At 46.2% G+C, this 22,830-nt stretch overlaps 1 protein-coding gene and 1 long non-coding RNA gene across 2 annotated transcripts in view; both read right to left on the reverse strand.

Annotated features, from left to right (window-relative positions):
• The window catches only part of LOC135378948 (uncharacterized), a 67,333-nt gene extending 57,728 nt beyond the window's left edge, over positions 1 to 9,605 (reverse strand). Inside the window, exons 1-3 of the mRNA XM_064612135.1 lie at positions 9,517 to 9,605; positions 2,084 to 2,146; positions 1,957 to 2,007 (exon numbers count right to left, since the gene is read on the reverse strand). Of these exons, the coding sequence (XP_064468205.1) occupies positions 1,957 to 2,007 (51 nt within the window). The 5' untranslated portion in view covers positions 2,084 to 2,146; positions 9,517 to 9,605. The remainder of the gene's footprint in view (positions 1 to 1,956; positions 2,008 to 2,083; positions 2,147 to 9,516) is intronic.
• A 43-nt stretch (positions 9,606 to 9,648) lies between these two features.
• Positions 9,649 to 17,840, reverse strand: LOC135378951 (uncharacterized). The gene is made up of 3 exons (XR_010418650.1): positions 17,797 to 17,840; positions 15,320 to 15,382; positions 9,649 to 9,660 (listed from the first exon to the last, which is right to left on the reverse strand). It is a non-coding gene; the product is annotated as an uncharacterized LOC135378951 (long non-coding RNA).
• Positions 17,841 to 22,830: the final 4,990 nt, after the last annotated feature.

A 22,830-nucleotide genomic window follows, 5' to 3' on the forward strand; every position in this document is an offset into this window, starting at 1 on the left:
AGTGAAATGGTGTGCATTGTCCTGGACGGATTTGTGATGAGCACTGTTTTCCAAATAAGAGGAGTGTTTTGTGTTTAGAAATAGTTGGATGTTGATTTTCTCCTTTGTTGAAGTGTTTCTCTTCACTTTTTTCCTCCTTGTCTGACAAACATGCCCTGACATGCCCAGACCTGTTCTGTCATGCTTTCCTTCTACATGTAGTTTTTTTTCTTTTTGACAAGGAACATTCTTGTCTTGACGATAGTGCTGTCTTGTCCTCTGTGTTGTCTCCTGACAGGTCCCCTGTCTACAGCGTACGCGCCCTTGAACCGTGCAGGTGCATGATGACGTCATACCGCGGCTCTATTGTTTGAGCTGGACCTTGTCCAGTTGAGCATTAATGGAAAAAACAGTGTAGCGCTGAGACAATAGGCTGACGTCACGACCAATGAGGGAGGCCTGCAGGGGGTGCAAGGATTCCCTTCTCTCTTGGACACTGACGGGTGTGGATGCGTTAATTCTGTTCCTAGCAATGCGTTGGCCATTAGTGGAAGAGCGTAGCTGCGGTGGGAGTCCGTTTGCCTCTGATAGGGTGCGGCTGTGTGGTTCGTCACTGGTGAATGCTGTGTGACGATTGTGGTGGATTTTGTGATGAACGGATTTACAATGAGGGAATGCGGTGTACGTGAAAAATGTTGGTGAATGTTTTTTTCACTCTGTTCAAGTGTTTTTCTGTGTTTGCTTTCCTCTGTTGCCCAGCGCTCATGCGATTTTTCCTCGTTTAATTATTTTTTTATGGACACGAAAGGTTCATGTTGATCGTTCTTGTCTTGACGATGACGCTAGTGCTGCTGCACCCTTGATTTAAATGGGAATAATGCAAAACGATTCCTAATAATTTTGCGATTAAATTAGTTCGGAAAGTAACTGCAAGGGGCACAGATGCATGACATTATGGAGGAGAAAAAAGCATTACAATTCAGTTCTGCGCCTGGCTCTCGGATGGAAAGGACGTATCGTTCTGCGCTCCTGTGACTGCTGTTGTGGTGTAACTAATTCTTTCACCAATTTTGTCCCCCATTTTTATGATTTTCATGCCCGTGCATGTTTAGCACTGGTTATGTTGTCCAGGCATCCCCGCCATTTTGTATCTTCTTCTGCCTTGGGAACAAGAGTAGCGCTGGCGTGATTCTTAATAATTTTGTCATGAGATTAGTTGAGAAAGTAACCGCTAGGGGTGTGCCAATGCGTGACTGTATAGAGGAGAAAAAAGTATTACAATTCAGTTCCGTGCCTTGCTGTTGGATGGAGCGGACGCATCCTTCTGTGCTCACTGTGACTGCTGTTGCGGTGGGCTCATTTGTTGTGTAACTAATTCTTGTTGTTTTCAGCTATTGATGGTTAGCATATTTACTCTTGCATTTCTAGCCTCTGTATTATGAGTGTTTCTCTCCTTGCATCTCTAGAGCTGTCCTAACCTGCCGAGACATGTCATGATGACGTCACAGCCGACGTGACAGGATGTCCAGAACTGGTGGGTCACAGCTGTGATGCTTTCCAACGTGCCTCTGTGCTCCATCGCCCAGTGATGGTCAGCGGCCGTTCCGGACCGCTTTCTTCAAGTTGGCGTCATGGATCTTCAACTAAACTCCTTCTCTCGTCATCCCTCTTTATATATTTTTTTTTTCTTTTTTATGGACTCTCGTAGTCCACAGCGCTCAGCTGGCCTGGACACGAGTTAGATGCTCCCTAATTAGTGTAACGACTCACTGAAGTGTGCTAATTAATGTGAGGGGTCTCAATTAGCTCTAATTGCTAGTTAAATCTTGTTCAGACCAGTTGAGTGTTGTGAACTACGAGAGTCCAGTACTTACTACTGCGAGGTAGATAACGCTTTGCTGCTCGACTAAATTCCCTGACTCTCTATGGCATGGTCATTCTCTTGAATAGCTCATATTATGTCGCCTTTATTCGTACCTTTTTCCGATGCTGTTTTAACTGATAATTTTGTTCTTGAAGTTGTTGCATCTGAAATGTGAAAAGAGATTTGGTAGTGAGTGACACTCCTCCTGCTGCCCTGATATGCACACGTCTACAATTGTACCTTGGCATCCAGTGTGCTCTTCCGAACATCCTCGAACTCGGACACGTTGAAATGGTCGATCCTCTGTAACACGAAAACTGTGTGAGGTGGGGTAAAAGATGTAGGAATACACCGCAAATCTAAGGAGTTTCGTTTTTGTGAACCTTTCTCAATATACAGGGTGTTTCACGTAAAGTGATAAAAAATTCTAACTGGCGACGTACCCGCCGGTGGATTGTGGGACTTTCGGCAATTACCTTCTGGGATTCTGCCGCCATGTAGGGAGGCTTTGGACAATTTTTAGTTGAGGGAAATTTATGCGCGCCATGCGAGTCTCACTTTTTTTACAGAGCTATGAAGTGCTCCCCATGGATAAATACAGACCCAACAAAAACTATGCACAGTATCGCAACACAAATAGTCTAAAAAATAGTAAAAAGTCGACACTAGCCCCGCCTGCTTGATTGTCGCAAATAAGCGCGCACGGAATTTGCGGAGAGAGGAGGAAGTGTTCCAAAATTGCTAAAGAGCTATTTTGTTCTGACGAATGCGGGGCTTCCGTCATCGCCCCTAACTTTCAGAACTTCTAAGTTTCCTTTGTGCTTTCATCAGGGAAGACATCAACTCGTGTGCTTGAAACTGAAACGTGCGTCATCCTACATCCATATGATTTTCTACGACGCCTACCGAAATGTCTTAAAGGTCAGCTCTGGGGAAGACTCATTGTCAGATATCACAACAAAAGCGAGAAGAAACAAAGGTTGGTGCCTACTGAGTGTACCTCCAAAATAGTTTGAACAAATACCCTGTGTTACGGAGCAATCAGTTTTTTCGTTTGCCGTCCGATCGTCCGCTCAAAACGAGTGACGTCACGGCCAGCCTTCGCTCTGGCACTTCTTGGCTTGTTGACTTCCTCGTGGTTTCGCAGTCAGCATGCTCATCACCGATAGGCACAGTTAGGCTCATTCATCTGTGAATCACCACTTGCGCTGTGCACAAGCTGTGCTCATCGCTTTGTGCTGTATGTTGCAAGAGGTAATAAGCCATACTTCCTGTGTCGTACACACTGTCGTAACATACATGTGTAATCCAGCTTGTGTATGTTGTTCGACAACATATTTCCTATTAGAAGGGGTAAATTGGGGGGCAAGGGGATTCATTGATTTTCGGTATTCACGGCGCCCATTTCATACACTTCTATTCCCATATTGGTTGTAAAACGCAAATTGACACTGTGGGAGCTTATCAGCCACGTGAACTTCAGTGAGCAACCGGCCTGACACGTGCAAAACACGTAACTGGTCTGATGGCGCTACTGTCGGGGCAAGCTCCTCAAAAAGGACGATCATTCTGGAAAGCAGGGTCACTTCTGGCTTGTACGCGATCAAGAGATTGGAGGGGTTGCTTGTTATTGAAGGTAATAAACCTTTCTATTCATTGTTCACTTGACTGACCTGCGTTTCCCTTGGTCGCTGGACGGACGGGCCGACGCCCCGGGAGTGGGAACCTTGGTTTCCACAACTGGCGCTTAACGATTTCGGAACCGGGTCGTCCGTTCGGTGGCGGGGGACACGAAGCCCAGGCGTTCCTGGTGCCTAGTTTCATTAGCATGGGAGTGTCCATTTTATTTTTGTCACTATTTTTTGGGGAGAATTGCGCGTCAGCGCCTTAGGTTTTGTGTCGTCTTGTGAGTGTTTTTCAGTTGCTGTCACCTCTTGGAAATGGAGCGTTCCCCGCCGCGCGGACACCTTGTACGTAGCGGTGCTCGCTACGGACTCCCAGAACAAGTCGAGCCGACAGGACCGGTCGGTGATGGGAAAGCACTGGCGGGGGTGCCGCCACAAGGTACGTTGGCTGAGGTATCTGCAATGCCGCAGCCAAACCCTGCAGTAACGACAGAGTTACTGACACGCATAACAGAGCTCTGTACGTTGACGACTTAACGCCTTGCAGCCGGGTTTGTTTCGCAGCCACAGGCTCAAGCGCCATTACGACTCTCTGTACCCGTCCCCACCTTTTCCGGGTACTCAGACAAAAAGTCGGTCGGAGACTTCCTAGATGACCTGACAGCCTATCAAACTGGCATGGGGATCTCGGAGGGAGTTCTGCTAGAACGCGTCCTGCAGGTTGCCCTAATCAGAGATGCCGCACTCTGGCTTCGGTTGCAGTCGAAGTTTAAGTCCCTGCGGGACTTCCAGCAGCGGTTCAAGAACGAATTCCTTCCACCGGATTACGAATACCGTATCCTAGAGGAATTTCATAGGGGAACTCAACACCCTAATGAGAGCCTATTGGAATTCGTTCGGGCCTTACAAGAACTGTACAAGAGAGCAGATCCCACTGCTCCAGAGGAACGACGGGTGACACGGGCAATCCGACAATGCCACCCGCGCTTCCGGCCCTATCTCCGAGCCCAGCGCTTCAATAGTCTAGAAGCGTTGGCCCAGGACGCTCGTACTATACAAGGCGACCTCCTGGCAGAAGCCGAGTATCGGCCCCCGCCGCCACCCGAAGAGGTCTTGGAACCGCGTTGCGCGTGGTCTGCGGGTGTGGCCCCGGTTGAGCACTCACCTGCGGTGAGTCTGGATGACAGCTACCGTAACCCTTACATTGCGGAGTCATCCCACCGGCAACTTGACCCCTTTAGTTATGAACGAAGGGTGACCCCAGCAGGACTGCATCCAGCTAGACATAGCGCGACCCGAAGCTTTGGGGAGCAGCGCACGGGAGCCCAAGAACAGCGGTACCTTCCGCGACAAGAGCGCAGAACGTCCGCTGGCTGTTGGAGTTGCGGCAGCCCCGACCATTTTCGTCGGCACTGCCCGCGTGGCAGACGGAATTCCCGTAATTTGCAAACGGGAAACGACCGAAGCCGACGTCACTGAACACCCGCTCAGCGACGTCCGCAGTTGCCACTGGCCTTAATCATTCTAAAGCTGGCTTTGCAAGCAGCAAGATAAAAAACGGGGACGCTTTAGCTCCTTTTGCTTTTTCTGTCCGGGATAACATTCAGGATATAGAACCAAACATTGCTGTTCGAATTTTGGGTAAAGATTACATCGCCCTTATCGACACTGGAGCTACGCTCTCGCTTATCGGTGACTGTGTTTATGAGAGCTGCCTATCTAGACACGTGCACCTGCATACCACGGAAGTTTCCCTACGCCTTGCTTCCGATGACGTCATTCCAGCACAGACTGCAGTCGCACTCTGGTTGTGCTCCGATGGCAGACGACGAAAGCAGCGCTTCGTCCACCTTCCCGGCCTCGCAGTGCCTATTATCCTAGGCAGGGACTTCATCATCCGGCAGAAATTTGTGCTGGACCTGCCCAATGGAGGATACGTCTACCACGGATCGTCAGGATTTTTTCCTTTCGCCGTGCCACATGACAGCAGTTCAGCTAAGCAAGCTGCAGCAACGTCCGTCAAACCGTCCCCGCTCCCGACTGTCTTGGGGTCATTCCATGGTCCCGAGGAGGAGCGCCGTCAGCTTGAACAAGTACTGCGGCAGTTTGACGGTGTCTTCACTGAAAAACCCGGTAAGTCGTCTGTGTTACAGCATAGCATAGACACGGGTAACGCTAGGCCCTGGCGTTGTAATCCGAGGCCATTGAGTGTGCATAAGCGTGCTTTGTGAGACGCTGCTCTTGATGAAATGCTCCAAACCGGTGCAGTTCAAAGGTCCCAGAGCCCTTGGGTATTTCCCGTTGTCCTGGCTCCGAAACGTGATGGTACGGCTAGGTTATGCGTCGACTACCGTCGACTTAACGCAGTAACTGTAAGGGACTCTTACCCCTTTCCGTCCATCGAGTCTATTATGTATTCCCTGGGCAACGCTACAGTGTTTTCAACGCTAGAATGTAGTAGAGGGTTTTTGCAAATCCAAGTTGCCCCGGAGGATGCCTCCCGATCCCTAAAACAGCCCGAAAACATGGATCCCGAAAACAGCCTTTACCTGTCATAGGGGCTTGTTTGAGTTTGTACGGATGCCTTTCGGTCTGTCTAACTCTCCCGCCAGTTTCCAACGGCTAATGGATACCGTATTGGGAGATGCGAAGTCGCGATGGCGTACATGGATGATGTCGTAGTGTTTTCCAGAAACTTTCAGGAACACTTGGAACACCTGTCAATCGTCGTTGCAAGGATGAAACAGGCGGGGCTCACCATCAACCCCCGCAAGGTGCAGCTGGCGTCGCCTAGGATCAGCCTTCAGATCAGAGAGGATCGGAGAGCAGTTCCTACACGCTCAGAGAGCGGACGGCCTTTGTCAGCGGGTGTCTCAATGGTTAGCTCAGCTGGACTCGGCGGGCACCGGAACGACTGACGGACGGCACGACTCCTATCTGCCGGGCGAGGATGGCATCCTGTTCAGATACATACCCCAGGCGGATGACGATGACGGCTCATCCCCATTCAGAGTCGTGGTGCCACGGAAGTTGCGTAAGTCTTTCATACGTTACTTTCATGATTCGGCCTGGGCAGGTCACAGCAGTGGCAGGAAAACTTATGAAAAGTTATGTCGTGTTGCGACATGGCCAGGAATGAGGCAGGATGTAACTAAGTATGTTCGTACTTGTCCGATATGCCAGAGAGCAAAACCTCGTGGTGGTTTACCCCTGGGCGCTTACAGCCTATTCAGAGTAATAGGCCCTGGCAGATAGTTGCTTGTGATGTGATGGGAGCATTTCCCCGTAGTCCTAGAGGTAACCAGCATTTGTTTGTGGTTACTGATCATTTCACGAAATGGGTTGAGCTGTTTCCTCTCAGGACGCTGACTTCCCAGAGAGTGTGGGAAAGACTACTCGACACCTTTTGCCGGTTCGGGTTTCCCGCTCAGCTCATCACAGATAACGCTACCTACTTTACAAGTAAGGTTTTCTCAGATTCTTGCGCTGTGTTAGGCATGCGGACATTTCGGATTAGGGATTATGAGAAACGTCGTGGTGCAAGGTGTTGGGGTGGGGGGAGTGTGGGAGCTTATCAGCCACGTGAACTTCAGTGAGCAACCGGCCTGACAGGTGCAAAACACGTAACTGGTCTGATGGCGCTACAGTCGGGGCAAGCTCCTCAAAAAGGACGATCATTCTGGAAAGCAGGGTCACTTCTGGCTTGTACGCGATCAAGAGATCGGCGGGGTTGCTTGTTATTAAGGTAATAAACCTTTCTATTCATTGTTCACTTGACTGAGCTGCGTTTCCCTTGGTCGCTGGACGGACGGGCCGACTCCCCGGGAATGGGAACCTTGGTTTCCACAACACAAAAGAGGCTCCTTTTACGTTTACGTGGGATAATGGTGTTGCAACCCCCCTCAGTGGTTAGTCGGATATGACCTTATTTTGGCTATAAGACTGACCACAGAACACCTCAACTGCATTGAAGATTTGTCCACCTTGCAGTGTCCTTGTTCACGTATGGTGAACATTATGCAGGTCAGTCAGGCAGTTCTATGATCTATGTATGGTGATAAAATTATGTGCTATGCGTGAAACTACAGTATCTGTGGAATGTGTGGAAATGTTACTAGAATTAACCTGGCTGCTGAAACCAATACCCAGATCCAGATGTAATAATGACATGGCCAGGTGATGTATGCAAGAATCGTCATCTCTCACTTTATTTATTTTTAGTGGTTGATTTAATCTGTTGTGGCATGACTGCATTGATCTGCTGAACCAGCAAAAGTGAAATGCAAGGCTGTCTCTTGGAGTTGGAGTTGGAATAAAAACAAAAATATGAAAACAGAAAAAGAAAGGATGTCTCTGATAATTACGCTTTCACTATGTACTTGTACTGTGCAAGGTATTACGCCTTTATTTTTTCCTGCTCTGGCTTTTGAGAGCTAATCTCAAAAGTCATATATGTCCTCTTGTATGTATCTTGTTTGTTCTTGTATCTGGTGCTTGCTTTCTCAATAGTGCATAATTTCGGCAAATACGTTAACCAGGAATTTGCCGCTAGAGTTGTTACAGTGTGTATACGATGCCATGTCGTTGCCAAGCACAACTAATTCACACGATTATTTATAATGCCCTTAAAGCAGCTTACATATTGTTCCTGGAACGTCACACACCAGCCATTCGAAAGAGATATATATGTACCAGTGGCGTAGCCACGGGGGGGCTAGGGGGGGCTCGAGCCCCCCTACCTGCCACGGACCGACCCACGGAAATCGTGCAAATCCAAGGAGAAAATAATATATGGGGGGGGGGGACACTGTGACGATCGCGAAAGTTCTTACAGTTCATGGCGTCTAAGCAGCACTCTTGAATGGTTTTCAAAGTATGAGCTTTTCAAAATCCTTCCAATTTCGTGACACCACCTCATTGGACATGACAGCCTATACATGTAATCGTATTGTGCATGTCCAAATCAATTAATTTCGTTCATTTTTTTAACCGCATTTTGCGGCGTGCATGAGTATGGTGTGTTGTCGCACTCAGGATCAGCGGGGGAGGGGGGGAGGGGGGCGAGGTTTCGTATCGAGCCCCCTACTTCGGAGGTCTGACTACGCCACTGATATGTACGTAGTGTGTGACTTCGCAAGCAGCAAGTGACGCAGCGCTACACAGCGTTCTTCCGTAGCTTAGCTTATACGATAGTGAAGTCTCGCAATTAAGCAAGCAATTGAATTATTGTATCAAAGATAACTACAATTTAAAAAAAAATCGTATGTAGGCGTAGCATAGCTCTGTTGATAATACGTGACGTTCATGGTGCTCTGAGCTAGTTAGCCGCCGTCCGGCAACGCGACAGCATAATTGCACGAATCCTAAGCCGACAGGTGATAAGAACGTGTTTTTGCATTTGCAAACCATCCCACATATGGAACAACACTGCAATCAAGAAGCCTACGTCGGTCGAGCAGACATTCCATGCCACCATCGCTTGTTTACATTCGCGTATACTCCGTAGAGAGGGAGGGATGTCTTGAAGAACACAGCTACGTCAGCGATATAGACCGCCTAAACCAAGTACGTCATAAAAACTGCGGCCCCGTGTGTGTTTTGGGACGGTTAATTTACGATTATTTAAGGTATGAGGCCATTTTCTGGATATGTAGGGTGACTTCACACAGGTCAATATGGGCTTCCAGAATATCGTTACAGTTTTAATAAGTCAAGGTACTCCCGAGGCTGACCTTTAGATATATTCTAAATACTTTTGGAAATATTTGCGATTCAAACTTAGTTGCTTTAATTTTGCAGTTTAAAGTAATTAATTATTTACTTTAGTTTTGACGTCAATTTTAATTCGCTAATTACTTTAATCTTAAGTACAATTTCGCGGTTTTTGTTACCTTGTTTTATATACTTTTTCAGGTATCTTTACATGTCTGAACGTACTACATGCAATCAATGCGCGGAATGAAGCCGGGCACGGAATTCCACCGTACTCAGACCTTCGTGTCTTAGGTAGCGGGCATCGAAGCAATGATCCATCAGTTCATGGCTTACGCTACGTAGCAAGTTCTCAAAAAGTTGCCTATCCTCCTCTTCCAGGTATGTTGCCTTAACCTCTGACAAGGCTTTTTGTTGCAGGATCTTGAGTTTTTTTTTTTTTTTTTTGACATCTTCCTCTTCTTTTATGTTCTTTTTTGTCTGCAAGATAACATCCGCGATTAAGCTCCAACTCTTGTGTTGATTCATTTACAATGCCGTGCTCTCACACCAAGGTGCATTTTGCAAGGTGTGAAGTGCAGCAAAAGGGCACAAGCGAGCTGGTATAGATTAGAAAGCGTGTCTCGTGTCATCCATTACTTTCGCGTTGTCCAGTTGTGTGTTTCCCGTCCATGTCGTTTTTCTCAGACTCAAGGAAATGTTACTACTCTAAAAAAAATCTTGGTACTCACACCCGATCCGGGAGCCGACATGTCCATCATTATTTTCGAGGTATCTGTCCTCTATCGGCTCCGCCTGTACGTCATCCGTACGCCCTCGCTCAAAATGGACCAGCGAGCCACCCTTCTATATTCTACCTGCAGCCGTCAGGCACACGTTCGACATCTTCTTCTGGACTGCCGGCACCTTCGACACCTTCTTGTCGAAAGTTAGAGGTGGTGCTCACGTGAATTTGCCGGCTGTTGAAAAACGTTGTCCACACTTTGGGGTTGGGTTTTCTTAGGCATGCGAACGTTCGGTTGACCGCCTATCCACCGAACGGCTATCCACTGAACTTTATCAGGGGCGCGGCTAGAAGGCTGTTACCTAAGTGTTAAGTTTATTGCCGGACGATACAACTTAGTAACTTCAGTTCCAAGAAAATTTACCCACACAAAAATGCTCCCAGCTCGGACACATCAGAGCCTTACACCAACGCACGAACTCGCACGTGCCTCCAACAGTTGAACTTAGACGGGAAGTCTCAGCAGTCAAACACAACACTGTCGTTCCTCAATGGACCAGGGGACCAGGTCTTCATAATTACACCAACGCACGAACTCGCACGCGCCTCCAACAGTTGAACTTAGACGGGAAGTCTCAGCAGTCAAACACAACACTGTCGTTCCTCAATGGACCAGGGGACCAGGTCTTCATAATTACACCAACGCACGAACTCGCACGCGCCTCCAACAGTTGAACTTAGACGGGAAGTCTCAGCAGTCAAACACAACACTGTCGTTCCTCAATGGACCAGGGGACCAGGTCTTCATAATTACACCAACGCACGAACTCGCACGCGCCTCCAACAGTTGAACTTAGACGGGAAGTCTCAACAGTCAAACACAACACTGTCGTTCCGCAATGAACCGGGGACCAGGTCTTCATAATGGTCAGGTAGGACCGGTTGACGTTGCGACCTTAGCGTTGGAGCGGTAGCTACGACCGCCTCCGGTAGCTGTACCGACTTCTGCGCAGTTGTCGTTGGAAATCACTATATCATGGTGTATCTGAGGGCTCCGGCTACACCGACCTTCCGTAGCTGCACTCAGGATTAAGTCCACATCTGGTTGAGAAGTGGAAACCCAAGCCAATGGCGATGGCAGGTTGCATGGGGCTGGAACAATGCACTGTCGCTGCGAGGATTTTCTTTTCCCATCTTCTCCTGACGCTGAATCTTGCGTCCGACTCGTAGCGTTCTCCAAGGCTTAATGTTGTTCCTATCTCGACGTGCCGTACCGTTCCCGCTATTGACAAGCCATGACATGCGGCCCAATCTCCCCTCTAAAGACCGAGGACGGGTTCCCAGAGATGTTGCGGAAGGAAAGTGGTAACCCTGCTCAAATGCCCGGCGATGATTTTTCTCCGTCATAATCAAACGGGCTGTAGCTGCGTGATAGCAGTGGACAGATCACCACTAAACAGGAGAGCTGCTGACCTGTCGCTGCAGAGACAGTAGTACGATGCTTAAGGAAAAAAACGGGCAAGCGTGCACGACATTGTTTCTTCCTGATCCTCTGCAACGCTTGCTTGATTTTGCAGAACACACTAACTGCCTGACCGTTCGTAGCAGGATAATAGGGTGTGCTTGTGACGTGTTTCACTCCATTGTTTTTGAATAATTCTTCGACATCTTCCGGCACCAATGAAAGTTTGTTTTCGTTAACCACGCTTATCGAAATCCCAAAAGTTTTTTTTTTTCTTCAGTGCTAGCGCTGCGAAGCAACTCTGGATATGAGCAGCGTACGGATGTGGACATGTCTGCAGCAAGTAGTGGGAGTTGGTTGGTATGCGTCTCGGGCTGTCTTCGGGGGGAACAGTGCCGACATTCGTCGGGGAAGTCTTCCGGGGACCCAGGGAGAACCTCAGACAGCACAGCCGGTGGTAGGATTCGAACCCATCACCTCCCAGTCTTCAGCACGATCTTGGCTACCACCAACGAGCGGCAAGCCTCAACCCGCTCGGCCATGCCGCTGGTAACTAGAAAGTGCCTGGCTACTTTTCCAAAGTGATTCAGGAACTTAAAGTTCTTTTTCGTTGCCTCTAACTTTGTTATTAACTCAATTGTTTTCTTGCACAGCACCTTTTCTTGTAATGCGTTCCTTTTGTCGGGGAACTTCCACATCTCTGACAAGCGTAACATGTCAGTTGACAAAGCAGAAGGCTCCCAGTAATACTCAACCATCGTGACTCCACCAACCAGCCAAACGTGAAAACTAAGTTGAGAGCATCACGTGACCACGTCAAATGAGACTTCGACTATTCCAAAATAGATTTCGACACGTGTATGAGGTATTGCATGGAGAGCTGATATGGAAGAAACGGATGTACACTATGACGGTTTTTGGTCCAGCGGAAGTTCAGCTACGTTAAGTGCTTGTATCTAAGCAAACTTATCTCAGCTTTTTCCCTTTCGTAGTTTTCTGAGACAAAATGATGCATCAAAGTGCTTTTTGAAATTGACAGTACTGCAGGAATTTTCTCTTTCAATGAAAGTGTCTGTATGTAGTGTACCTGAATAATGTACATGTACTGACCAGGTTCACAGTGTGCTTCTTCCAAATGACATATAAAATACATTTCATAAGACAGTCTCAAGAGATTTCTCACAAAACAGAATCTTGCATGACAACGTAATAAAATTATTACACAATAATTAATTAGATAGATATGAGAAGGAGAGCCCGAGGTTAGACGTTCTCGGTGCCTATTCTTGTAGCGTTGTGGTAGGTATTTTCCTAGCACGCCCCTACACTTCCACAAATCTTGGAACACCGCACATAATTTTCTGATGCAAATTTATTTTTTTGTGAGCATACGTAAAAATATAGGGCAGCAGCCTGCGTACTAGGGTATAGTCGATAACACTGAAAGGGCGCAGACTAGCTCGTTCATAATGACAATAAGGACACCCGAGGCAGGATAAAATTAGCAGACAACAATTTTCCTGACACAGCAATAAAGTTTACTGGCACACCACGTTTATATACACAAAAACTTCTGGAGAGAACGTATGGGCACAAAGGATGGCTTGGTCTCCAATGACTCCATAAGCAACCTACGCCATAAGTCCCTTTCTTTACATAATGTATAGTATTTCAAATAAACAAATAATGCATGAACTTCAAAGGGAATGGGTTCACAACCGTTACATTCACGCAATCGCGATCAGAGTTCATTTACTGTTGAACTTGTTGTTGAACTCGTACTACACTTTTGTGAATGTAACGGTTCTGGACCAATTTTCTTTCGAACTGATGTATTATATGAAGAAAGGGACTTATGCGTAAGTTGCTTATGGAGTCATTGGAAATAGCTACACGTGGTAATTGCATTAGCAAGCCATCCTTGGAGCCCAATCCTCCTCTCGGGAGTTTTTTTTTTTTTTTGTAAATGAGCGTGGCGTGCCATTAAAATTTATCGCTCTGTCTGAGAAATTGGTGTCCATACACAGTACAGTGCTATTCTTGTATACACTACGTACAGACTTCAGTGCCCGCACTACATTTTCTGATTTTGCAGATATGCCACGACGACATCACACATCGACGATGGCGTATTGCTTTAACATTTGAATTCCAACTTTCTCCGTAAACAGCTCCAGAGAGAGTGGTCGCTATGAAGAATCGTAGCAAAGAACAAAATCTTACGACGCGATTGACAAGCGCCATCTCATACTGTTACACTTGATCGAAGGTGCTTACGCGCAACAAAGCTTTAGCCTGTATTCGGTTGTTCACTGTTCGCACTTCCTTGTCGAATGTTTTGAACGATCGCACTCTGTATTCATGCCATCGCAAACCGGAGACATGAAGCTGCAGCAGAACGTCACTGACATACGCACTTCCCTGAAAACATTGACCATCAGTGGTCTCACGTTCTCAAAAGCAAAGTATAAACTGTTCGAAGAACTTGCACATTGATTATCGTAATCCAAGACACCTGAAAAAATCTATCTGTTACTTTGCACTTGGCGTCAGCCATCAGCGTAAAAAATCCGAACTTCAAATAATAGCGGCCGTCATTTCGTGTACGTACAGTCGTACAGCAACGCACCGGGTTTTTAGGGCTTCCTGCCGCTGCCGCCGCACTAGTCCCGCATCGGTCAGGGTTGGAAATACGCAACCGGGCAACACCTTGCCATAAAAGGAACCTCAACAGGGGAAAGCGTTACGTGCCGTTGTCTCGCATTAGTCTGGGGGACATCAACGAAAGTCGTTTCAATTACGTATTTTCCCTCTGCGTCGGTAAGGGTGTAGGTAATATAGTTGAAACGACTGCCACTGACTTCTTCCAGAATAGTGTCTTGTGGCACGGGACAGGTTAGTCGTCACATGCTTTGTTTTAGAGTGAAACCTCTCAAGTAATCCAAGGAACAAGAAGGCTTCTTGTTCGCTCGTCCATACGTGGAATGTCAAAATATGAGCATAGAACCATGTTGATTGTATCATTTCCTTGGGCTAGGGATAGGAACAGAAATCACAAGTAGACAGAACTAGAAAAGTCTACTTGTGTTTCTTCCTCTTTCTTCCTCTTTTTTTAAGTAATGCTATTGATGTAATATCCCACTGGTAATATCCCATTGAGATATAGCTCCGCACCGCCGTGGTAAAGCACATCACATAGCTATTGTTGCTCGGCATAACGTTTTAAGTACCTGAGTTATTGGAGATGGCAAAAGGAGAAAGCGAAACTCGCGTGCGTACAAGCGCTCTACAAAACGGCCATATGGAGCGCGTGAGTTCATGGTAAAACAATAAAGAAGAAGAAACCCAAAAGCACCGATAAACAACGCGATACTATGGTGGGACGATATCAAATAGATGTGACGGCCCACAGACAGCTTTGAAGACAGAACAATAAAACATAGTAATAGCATAACATAAAACAGAAGGGAACAAAGCCCAGATCACTTCAACTCAAAAATGAAGGGGGAAATTCCGCAGGTAATGGCGAAAAGAGACACTGAAGAGGGGAGTGGCATTCTGTTAACGTCACATGCGTGGGGGAGGAGGGGAGGTGCCTCATGTTAAGAGTAAATGCTCATGCGATATCCTTCAAGTGAAAAATCGGGCTTTAAGCCTTGATACGTTGGAGCCGAAAGTATGGCGGAGAGCTGGCGAGGATTCATGGTGCGCACAACATGAGGGTTATCCCTAAATGAAGCGACGTGTAACACGCTCAAACAGCGGACATGATGTTAGAGTGTCTTACGCGTCGCTTCACGCCCGCTGTTTCCTACAATAATGGGCTTTCTTGGAATATTTCGAAGTATATTTATACGAGAGATATATGTAAGAGGAAAAACACGCTGCCGGCATATTTAAAGTCCGCAAATGTATAGTAAAATGGATATGCATACGAGAAGGGGTGTACTTACACGACGCCAGGCTTCCTTATTATTGCCTTCGATGACGGCCAACTGTTTATACAGGGCTTCTGCCTAGGAGGGTAAAAGAACATGGTAGTATTCGTAGACACTGAGATGCGTTCACTCTAATTCAAGGCCTCGAATGATGATGATAATGATTCAGGTTTTCCTGGCGCATGAGCGACGAAGGTAAGGCAAAGGCCTCGAATAATTAAGGGAGTTGATCAGCATCACTGGAGCTAAGGTGAACGCGTAATTTTTACTGCACTTTTTATTGTCGCGCTTAACAACCGTAATAATGCTTTGCCGGTGCTGGTCCATTGTTGACAACCATATATTTATGGTTGTGAACCTTTTGAACCCTTTAAAAGTGCGCTAATACGTCTTTTCTACTTCTCAGAAGTACTCTTCCACACAGAAATGCGTTTTACGTGATGACTATGATCCCCTGGCGATTACTGCAGTTGAGTGCACACATATTGTACAGTCGTCAGCGGTATGGCCGCTTGGTGAGCCTAACTGCAGTGCTTTTGCTTGAGCACACAGGTGAATAACAATTACTTTTTTGTGCGTTTGTGTTGGCGTCTGCCTTGCAACGGTGCGCTATTAACTCGGACATATTTGCGTGTGGGAAAGCGGAACAAAAGTCATTCGAAGCAGTAGTCTAACGTGTTTAGTTAAACGCGCTGTGCGTTACTTTGTCTGTATCGAACACTTAACTTTATTTCTGTCAACAAATCCGTCAGGTCGAGATGTTTCCCATGAAATATCAAGGTCGTAGCCATATTTGAAGATGTGCAACTAGAGAATCGAACCAAAACCAAACTGTAAACCATCATTAACCGTTACTTTTGGCGGAACCGAAAGAGTGGACAACATGTTGGAGCCGAACATTTAAAAAAAATGACATAACCGGTTCGAAGAATGATTGATACGGCCGGAATCGATAATCGACGACCAGGCAGGGTGTCCACTCTAACTGCGGAACCGATCGCTGACACATAGCGCGTGTAATAACTCACATACAAAGTAAAGGTCTGGGGGCGCTCATGCCGGTCAGAACGAAAGGAACGTATCAAACCTGGTTTTCTCTGTGCATTTGAAATAAACGAGGTTAAACTAACCGTACTGACACTGTATTTAAGAATTGCCAGTGGGTCCAACTCAGTTTCCACTTGTTGTTGTCCATGTTCCGCCTTTTTTCCACGGGTACTACTCTCTACGGTAGCACTGCGGTAGTCTGTCATGACTAGGGAGCGGATTTTGAGGCACTATCAGGTTGCGCTCCCCGTCGCATAAACCGTTCAAGGCCAATCAACCTTCAGAAACGTATCGTTTTATCTTCCTAGTGGACGGAATGTTGATATGTAAAACGGTTAGCACCCCTTTCTCAGCTTATCGGGAGACAAAGTGATATCATACACGGCGACGATTGGCGACACGACTTGCTACGCAGTTAAAAACGCTATATGTTAATGCCTAAAAATCCGCTTACTTGTGTTATCACGATAACGCGCCTTTTATATAAAGTCCTCGGCTCAGAATCACACCGTTCCAATCCACCTTAATTAAAAACGCTAAAACCCCCAGTGCCTGGGAGCTAAAATGAGTCATTCCAACTACCGTGATGCGTCGTTCGCTGCTAAACGTGTATTGGCGTCTGCTGACTGGTTATCAATAATGTCACTTACTTAAATGACTTAAACTAATGCAGCAGTCTTCGTTGACTGTTATATTCCTGAGCTGAGAACCGAACCTGCGAACAACCCGGTGGATTAGTTAACCACCGCGACGTAAGTTACGTGCTGGGGCTGTCAACCCAAATAGGTAAGTCATGACTATGGGTTATCGTAACCACTACTAGTCTAATGTTTCAAACTTTCATAATCGTGAACGACCGTTGGCGCCTTCCTGTCAACTTGAAGCTACCACAAAAATGGAAGTGTGCTTTAACCTACCTGCTGTGCTTCATTCTCACCCGCAGCCCCTGGACCGGTTCACGAACCCAAAGGCTTAAAAAACCGGTTCGAACCATAATAGTTGCCTTCCGGGGCTGAACCAGAACTGAACTCTTGTTATCGACCTTAAACCCAAACTGAACCGATAAACGTCTCGGTTCGACTCTCCAGGCGCAACATATACCTCGTAGCTGCGGTGGAATATTCGCGCTTTGTTGACTCTGGGGTTTTAATCAGCGCAGGTGTTATTTCCGATTGCGATGATTCCTGTGCACTTTTAAAGGTGGGGAAATCTTGCACTGCTCGTCTCTATTCTTTAACACCGGAGAATGATGTCTGTTTAATGCTCAGTCGCGTTATGACTACCTAATGACTACGTATGAGAAATAATGCGTTGAGAAGTGACTTCTATCCATGTTGCGATTCTTGCTTTATCCTGTCGTCGTTTTCGCCTCGACCAAGTGAAATGGGCTCATTGTTGTAGTAGTAGTAATAATAATAATAATAGTAATAATAATATTCTTATACTTCGTTGAGCTGTTCTTTACACTGGTCACTGTCCCGTGCTATCTGCAATAATAAAGTGTTAGTGACAACCAGAAACCCTATGCAATATATGCGTGCAGAATTACACAGACACACCTTTTCAGCTTCTCCAAGTGCGCTGTCAGTGGCTCCGTAGGAAGTGTCCATCATCTGCAGCAGTTAAATAGAAACATTTGGCAGTTTTAGCTCCTTAGGCACCGCTGAGCGATCGAGCAAGAGCACAACGTTCAGCCAGGAACAGATCATACTGAGGGAGGCTCCCGTCCGTATACAGCCAAGCTAAGCGGTGCGTTCGCGGGGTTGCGAACGCGACCTATATGCAGCCGCGTTCGCACACATGAAAGCAGGCACGTCCTTGTATCATAAAACATTGTCAATATATTGTCCTAATATACTGTGGAAATTAATCAGAAATAAAAGACAGCCATTTATTTCCTCAATTCGAAAAGCCTTTATTGTAAACCGTAAAAGGAATTGCTGACAATAGAGCCAGTGTTTTATTATGGTATCCGAAATCGACTCACCTTCCAGGGATAACACTGGAATTATTGTATGTCACTGTATTGCTTGCACGTCGTTCTTTTTTTTTTACTCCACGTCGGCATTTGTTCCTTACAGGTGTCTCCTTTTTTGCGCAAAACCATTCTAGAAATACCCAGATCTATATTTGTGCGCTACAGTCATGGGGTAAAGGGACGATCGAGAAACTGATAGCTGTCTGCTTAGAAACGGCTATATGACTAGCGGCGATGCTTTCCGAACTTAGCTTGAGTCGCAACGAGGCTAGCGGAACATTGATGGAAATTTGATGCCTCCGATACCCTCTTCAAAATGGTAGTAATCATTCAAACCGAGTGTATAGCATGCGCCCTCACAGAAGGGTTTCTCTCGGGACAGTAGCAGCAGCTCTGAAATTTGCGAATACAATGATAATTTGATCAATTCACACATATCAGCAGTCTTCTTGTGAATTTGTAGCGCCCTCTGTGGCAAGATTTGATTTGATTTGGATTTTTCTGGCGCATTAGCTACTAAGGCCATAATGCGCTAAATATTAGTGTAAGTGTTATCCGGGTAAAATTTGTGTATTTATTAAAACAGTGTTAAGTGCTGGGTTAGTAATTAAAATCACAGATCCTCTAAAAACCCGGTATTTCTAAACAAACATAGATCTTTTCAAAGGGTATGATACTTTCATCGCCCAGCAAAAGCGCTAGGTGGAGTGGTAAGAAGTTTCTACAGAATAAAACAAAATGACGTTCACGAAGATGCTGATATGCTGGGCATAGAATGAGTACATGGAGGATTGAGAGTTGTTCCCCACAGTCGTTGCATTCAGGAGCGTCTTCTTCCCGTAAGAGATAGCCATGTGTTAAGCATGTGTGTCCCAAGCGGAGCCGACAAGATAGCACCTCATACAGTCGATTGGATGCAGATGGAGGAGGGCCTCTCTTGGCTTTTATAATATGTAATTTGTTGCTTGTCTGTTGGTCCCAAAACGTTTGCCAGTGTCTGTTAATGCTGCTTTTTAAACATAGCCTGAGATCTTTCGATGGAATGTCGAACAGCGTTATGTCATTTGTCAGGGCAGCAACACCTGCTGGATCGGCCTTTTCGTTTCCGGGTATCCCATCATGGCTGGGTACCCAGCAGAACAGTAACCGATAAGCCCTGTTAGCTATAGTGCTTGCTAGGCTCCTTGCACGATGAACAATGGGGTCTTTTGTGCAATGAATGCTACAGATAGTCTGTAAGGAACTCAAAGAATCTGTGTATATGACTGATGATTTTATATGATTTTGTAGAATATAGTTGAGGGCTAAAATAATGGCATACATTTCCGCTGTGAAAACAGACACAGTGGCTTTCAAACGATGCGACCCTGTAACTGTGCCAGTGACCATAGCGCACGATACCCTTGAAACAGCCTTTCAGCCATCAGTGTACAACTCTACATGGCTGCCAAAGGCTGCTATCCTTTAGCACCTCAAATTCCTGCTGCAGTACCGTGTTAGCAGTATCACGTTTGTTTTACCTGGAAAGGGACATGTTGCAATTTGGAGGCTGCTGCCATGGAGAGATTTTCTTAGTGTCTCAAGAATGATAGAGTTGTATTCTGGAAAGCCATAGTGTTAGACTGCTAGTGACATTATAATGCTAAAAGAAGGCACGGCTGAAGGTCTGTTCAAGAAGTGCTGTCTGAATTGTGTATCTTTCGCACATTAATACGCTGGGTTCTCGGGGTGACCCCTGATTCTGAGTGCATATGAAGCAGCAAGGTAAAACCTACGTTGCTGTAAAGACCACTGATTTGATTCTATGTACAGACTTTGTATTGGAGAAGTTCTGAAAGCTCCGAGAACTAAACGCAGTCCTTGGTGGTGTACTGGATCGAGGATTTTGAGTGTAGATGGCCGTGCTCAACAGTACACAGCACATCCATAATCCAATTTGGAAAGAACAGTGGAGACATAGACCTTCTTGAGTGCGTCACGATCTGCTCCCCAGGACCGGTGAGAAAGCACCTTTAGAAGATTTAGAGATTTAATGGCCTTTACCTTGAGTTGTTTGAGGTGAGGAAGGAAAGTAAATTTCCGGTCAATTTTTTTCCGGCCCAAGTAATTTATGCTCAGGCTTTACGTTAATATCGTGGCTGCCCATTTTAAGTGTTGGTTGGGGAAACATCCCGCGTACCCTACAGAACGAGACACAGACTGTCCTTTCCGGAGAAAAATTAAAACCACTTTCGTGCGACCATTTGACCAACTTGTTTATTGTGAGTTGGAGTTGACGTTCGCACCTAGCAACGCTCGAAGAGGAACAAGAAATTTGAACGTCATCAACATACAGTGAATATCTGACTGAAGCAGGAGTGGCACTTGCTATGGAGTTCATCTTTACAGTGAAAAGAGTCACACTTAGGACGGATCCTTGCGGTACACCGTTCTCCTGTATGAATGGGCGGGAAAGTGTTGAACCAACCTGGACCCGAAATAATCGTCCTTGAAGGAAATTGGCAATGCAGCGAAACACGCGGCCGCTTATTCACAGAGTGCGCAGATCCTGCAGAATACCATACCGCGAGGCAGTGTCGTAAGCCGTTTCGATGTCGAAAAATACGGACACACGGTGCTGCCTTCGGAGAAATGCTTCCTTGATGGCAGTCTCTAGCCGCAGGACGAGATCTGTTGTCGAGCACGCAGCTCTGAAGCCACTCTGTAATTTATCTAGGCATTTATTTGCTTCAAGGAAATACATCAGGCGATCATTCATAATGGGCTCAAAAGTTTTCCCTAGACAACTTGTGAACGCTATGGGTCGATAGCTGGAGGGGTTTGAGGAGTCTTTTCTAGGTTTTAGTAATGGATCGATGGTTGCCACCATCCAGCCAGACGGAAGACAACCCTCTCGCCAGACAAGATTAAAGAAATCAAGAAGGGATCCTAAAGATGTGGAAGATAAATGCTGGATCATGGAGTGAGTAGGTAACGCGATCAGGACCTGGTGCTGTAACTTTGCTGGATGACAGAGCACTTTGTAGCTCAGTCATTGTAAAGAATGAACTGTATGGATACTTGTCATCGCCTTCGCTTGGAATAGTCTGTTTCTCAGCAGATGATTTTATTTTCAAAAAGTCACTGCTGTAGTGAGCTGAGCTGGATACATGTTGCATATGTTCCCCAAAAGCATTGGCCTGCTCTTCTAAACTCTGACAAACTACGCCGTTTACCTCCAATATGGGACAGAGAAACTTCTGTAATCCCCTTTGATTTTCTTTAGCCTGTCCCATATAAGTTTTGAGGGGGTGTTACAGTTTAAAGACGATACAAAACTTTTCCAAGATTCTTTCTTTGCCTGTCTTCGTGTCCAGCGCGCTTTTACACGTGCTTTCCTGAATGCAACTAAGTTTGAGGTTGTGGAGTGCCTTCGAAAGACACCCCACGCCCGATTTTGTTCTTTTCGTGTAGTCTCACAGTCGCTTGTCCACCAAGGCTTAGAGCGCTTAGGGAGGCGACCGGATGTTTGTGGGATTGACTGTTGAGCAGCATTTATAATGATGTCAGTAATACGATTATTGACATCTTCTCTACTTAAACCTTGAAAAGATGGTGTTAGGAGACTGGCTTCTTCTTTGAAGAGATACCAATCAGCTTGTGACAGTTTCCACCGAGGTGGACGTGTAGCTAGGTTGGATTGGGCATTATGTAGTTTTAGAACTACTGTAAAATGATCGCTTCCCCGAGGATTCTGATCTACTGCCCAGTCAATGCTTTGAAACACTGATGGGCTGCACAGAGAAAGACTGATAAGCACTGCATGCATAGGTAGGGCTTCCTTTGAAAAGAAGACAGACAGCTATAGAAAGTAATATCTTTTGCAACACCTTTCCTCGCCTGTCGACTCTCGAGCTGCCCCATAAACAGTTATGGGCATTAAAATCTCCCAGTAAGAGGAAAGGCGGCGGGAGTTCGTCAATTAAAGTTTCGAGTGCATTCTGATGTACCACACCTGATGGTGGTAGGAATAAGGAACAAACAGTTAGGACCCCATGAAGGCATATTTGAACAGCAACTGCCTCGAGTGTTGTTTTTAATGTGAAATGTTTCAAAGGGAGGGTTTTCAATGTAAGAACAGCGACAACCCCCTGATGTACGTGTTCCATCAACACGATCTTTTCTAAACAAGTTCCACCGCCTGAGTGTATGTGTCTGCTGCTGATTCAGACAGTCCTCCTGTATCAAAACAGAACACATCGTACCTATCTACAACATCTGTGACATTGTCAAGATTCGTGAAGAGCCCTCGACAATTCAACTGTAGGATCGCCATAAAGCAGAGGAAGAAAAAGAGATGTGTGGCACGTGTCTGCATTATGGTGAAGAGTGTACTGTTCAAATAAGCTTGCATTATTTCTTTTTCAGGGCCATTATTGGTTGTCTAGGAGTTTCTTTCCGAGCAACCGCTAATTCCTTTGGCGATATATCAGGAAGTGAGCCACTCCCCGACAGACTACTT

Source organism: Ornithodoros turicata, chromosome 1 (assembly GCF_037126465.1).
Source record: "Ornithodoros turicata isolate Travis chromosome 1, ASM3712646v1, whole genome shotgun sequence".
In the NCBI taxonomy this organism is placed as follows: Eukaryota; Metazoa; Arthropoda; class Arachnida; order Ixodida; family Argasidae; genus Ornithodoros; species Ornithodoros turicata.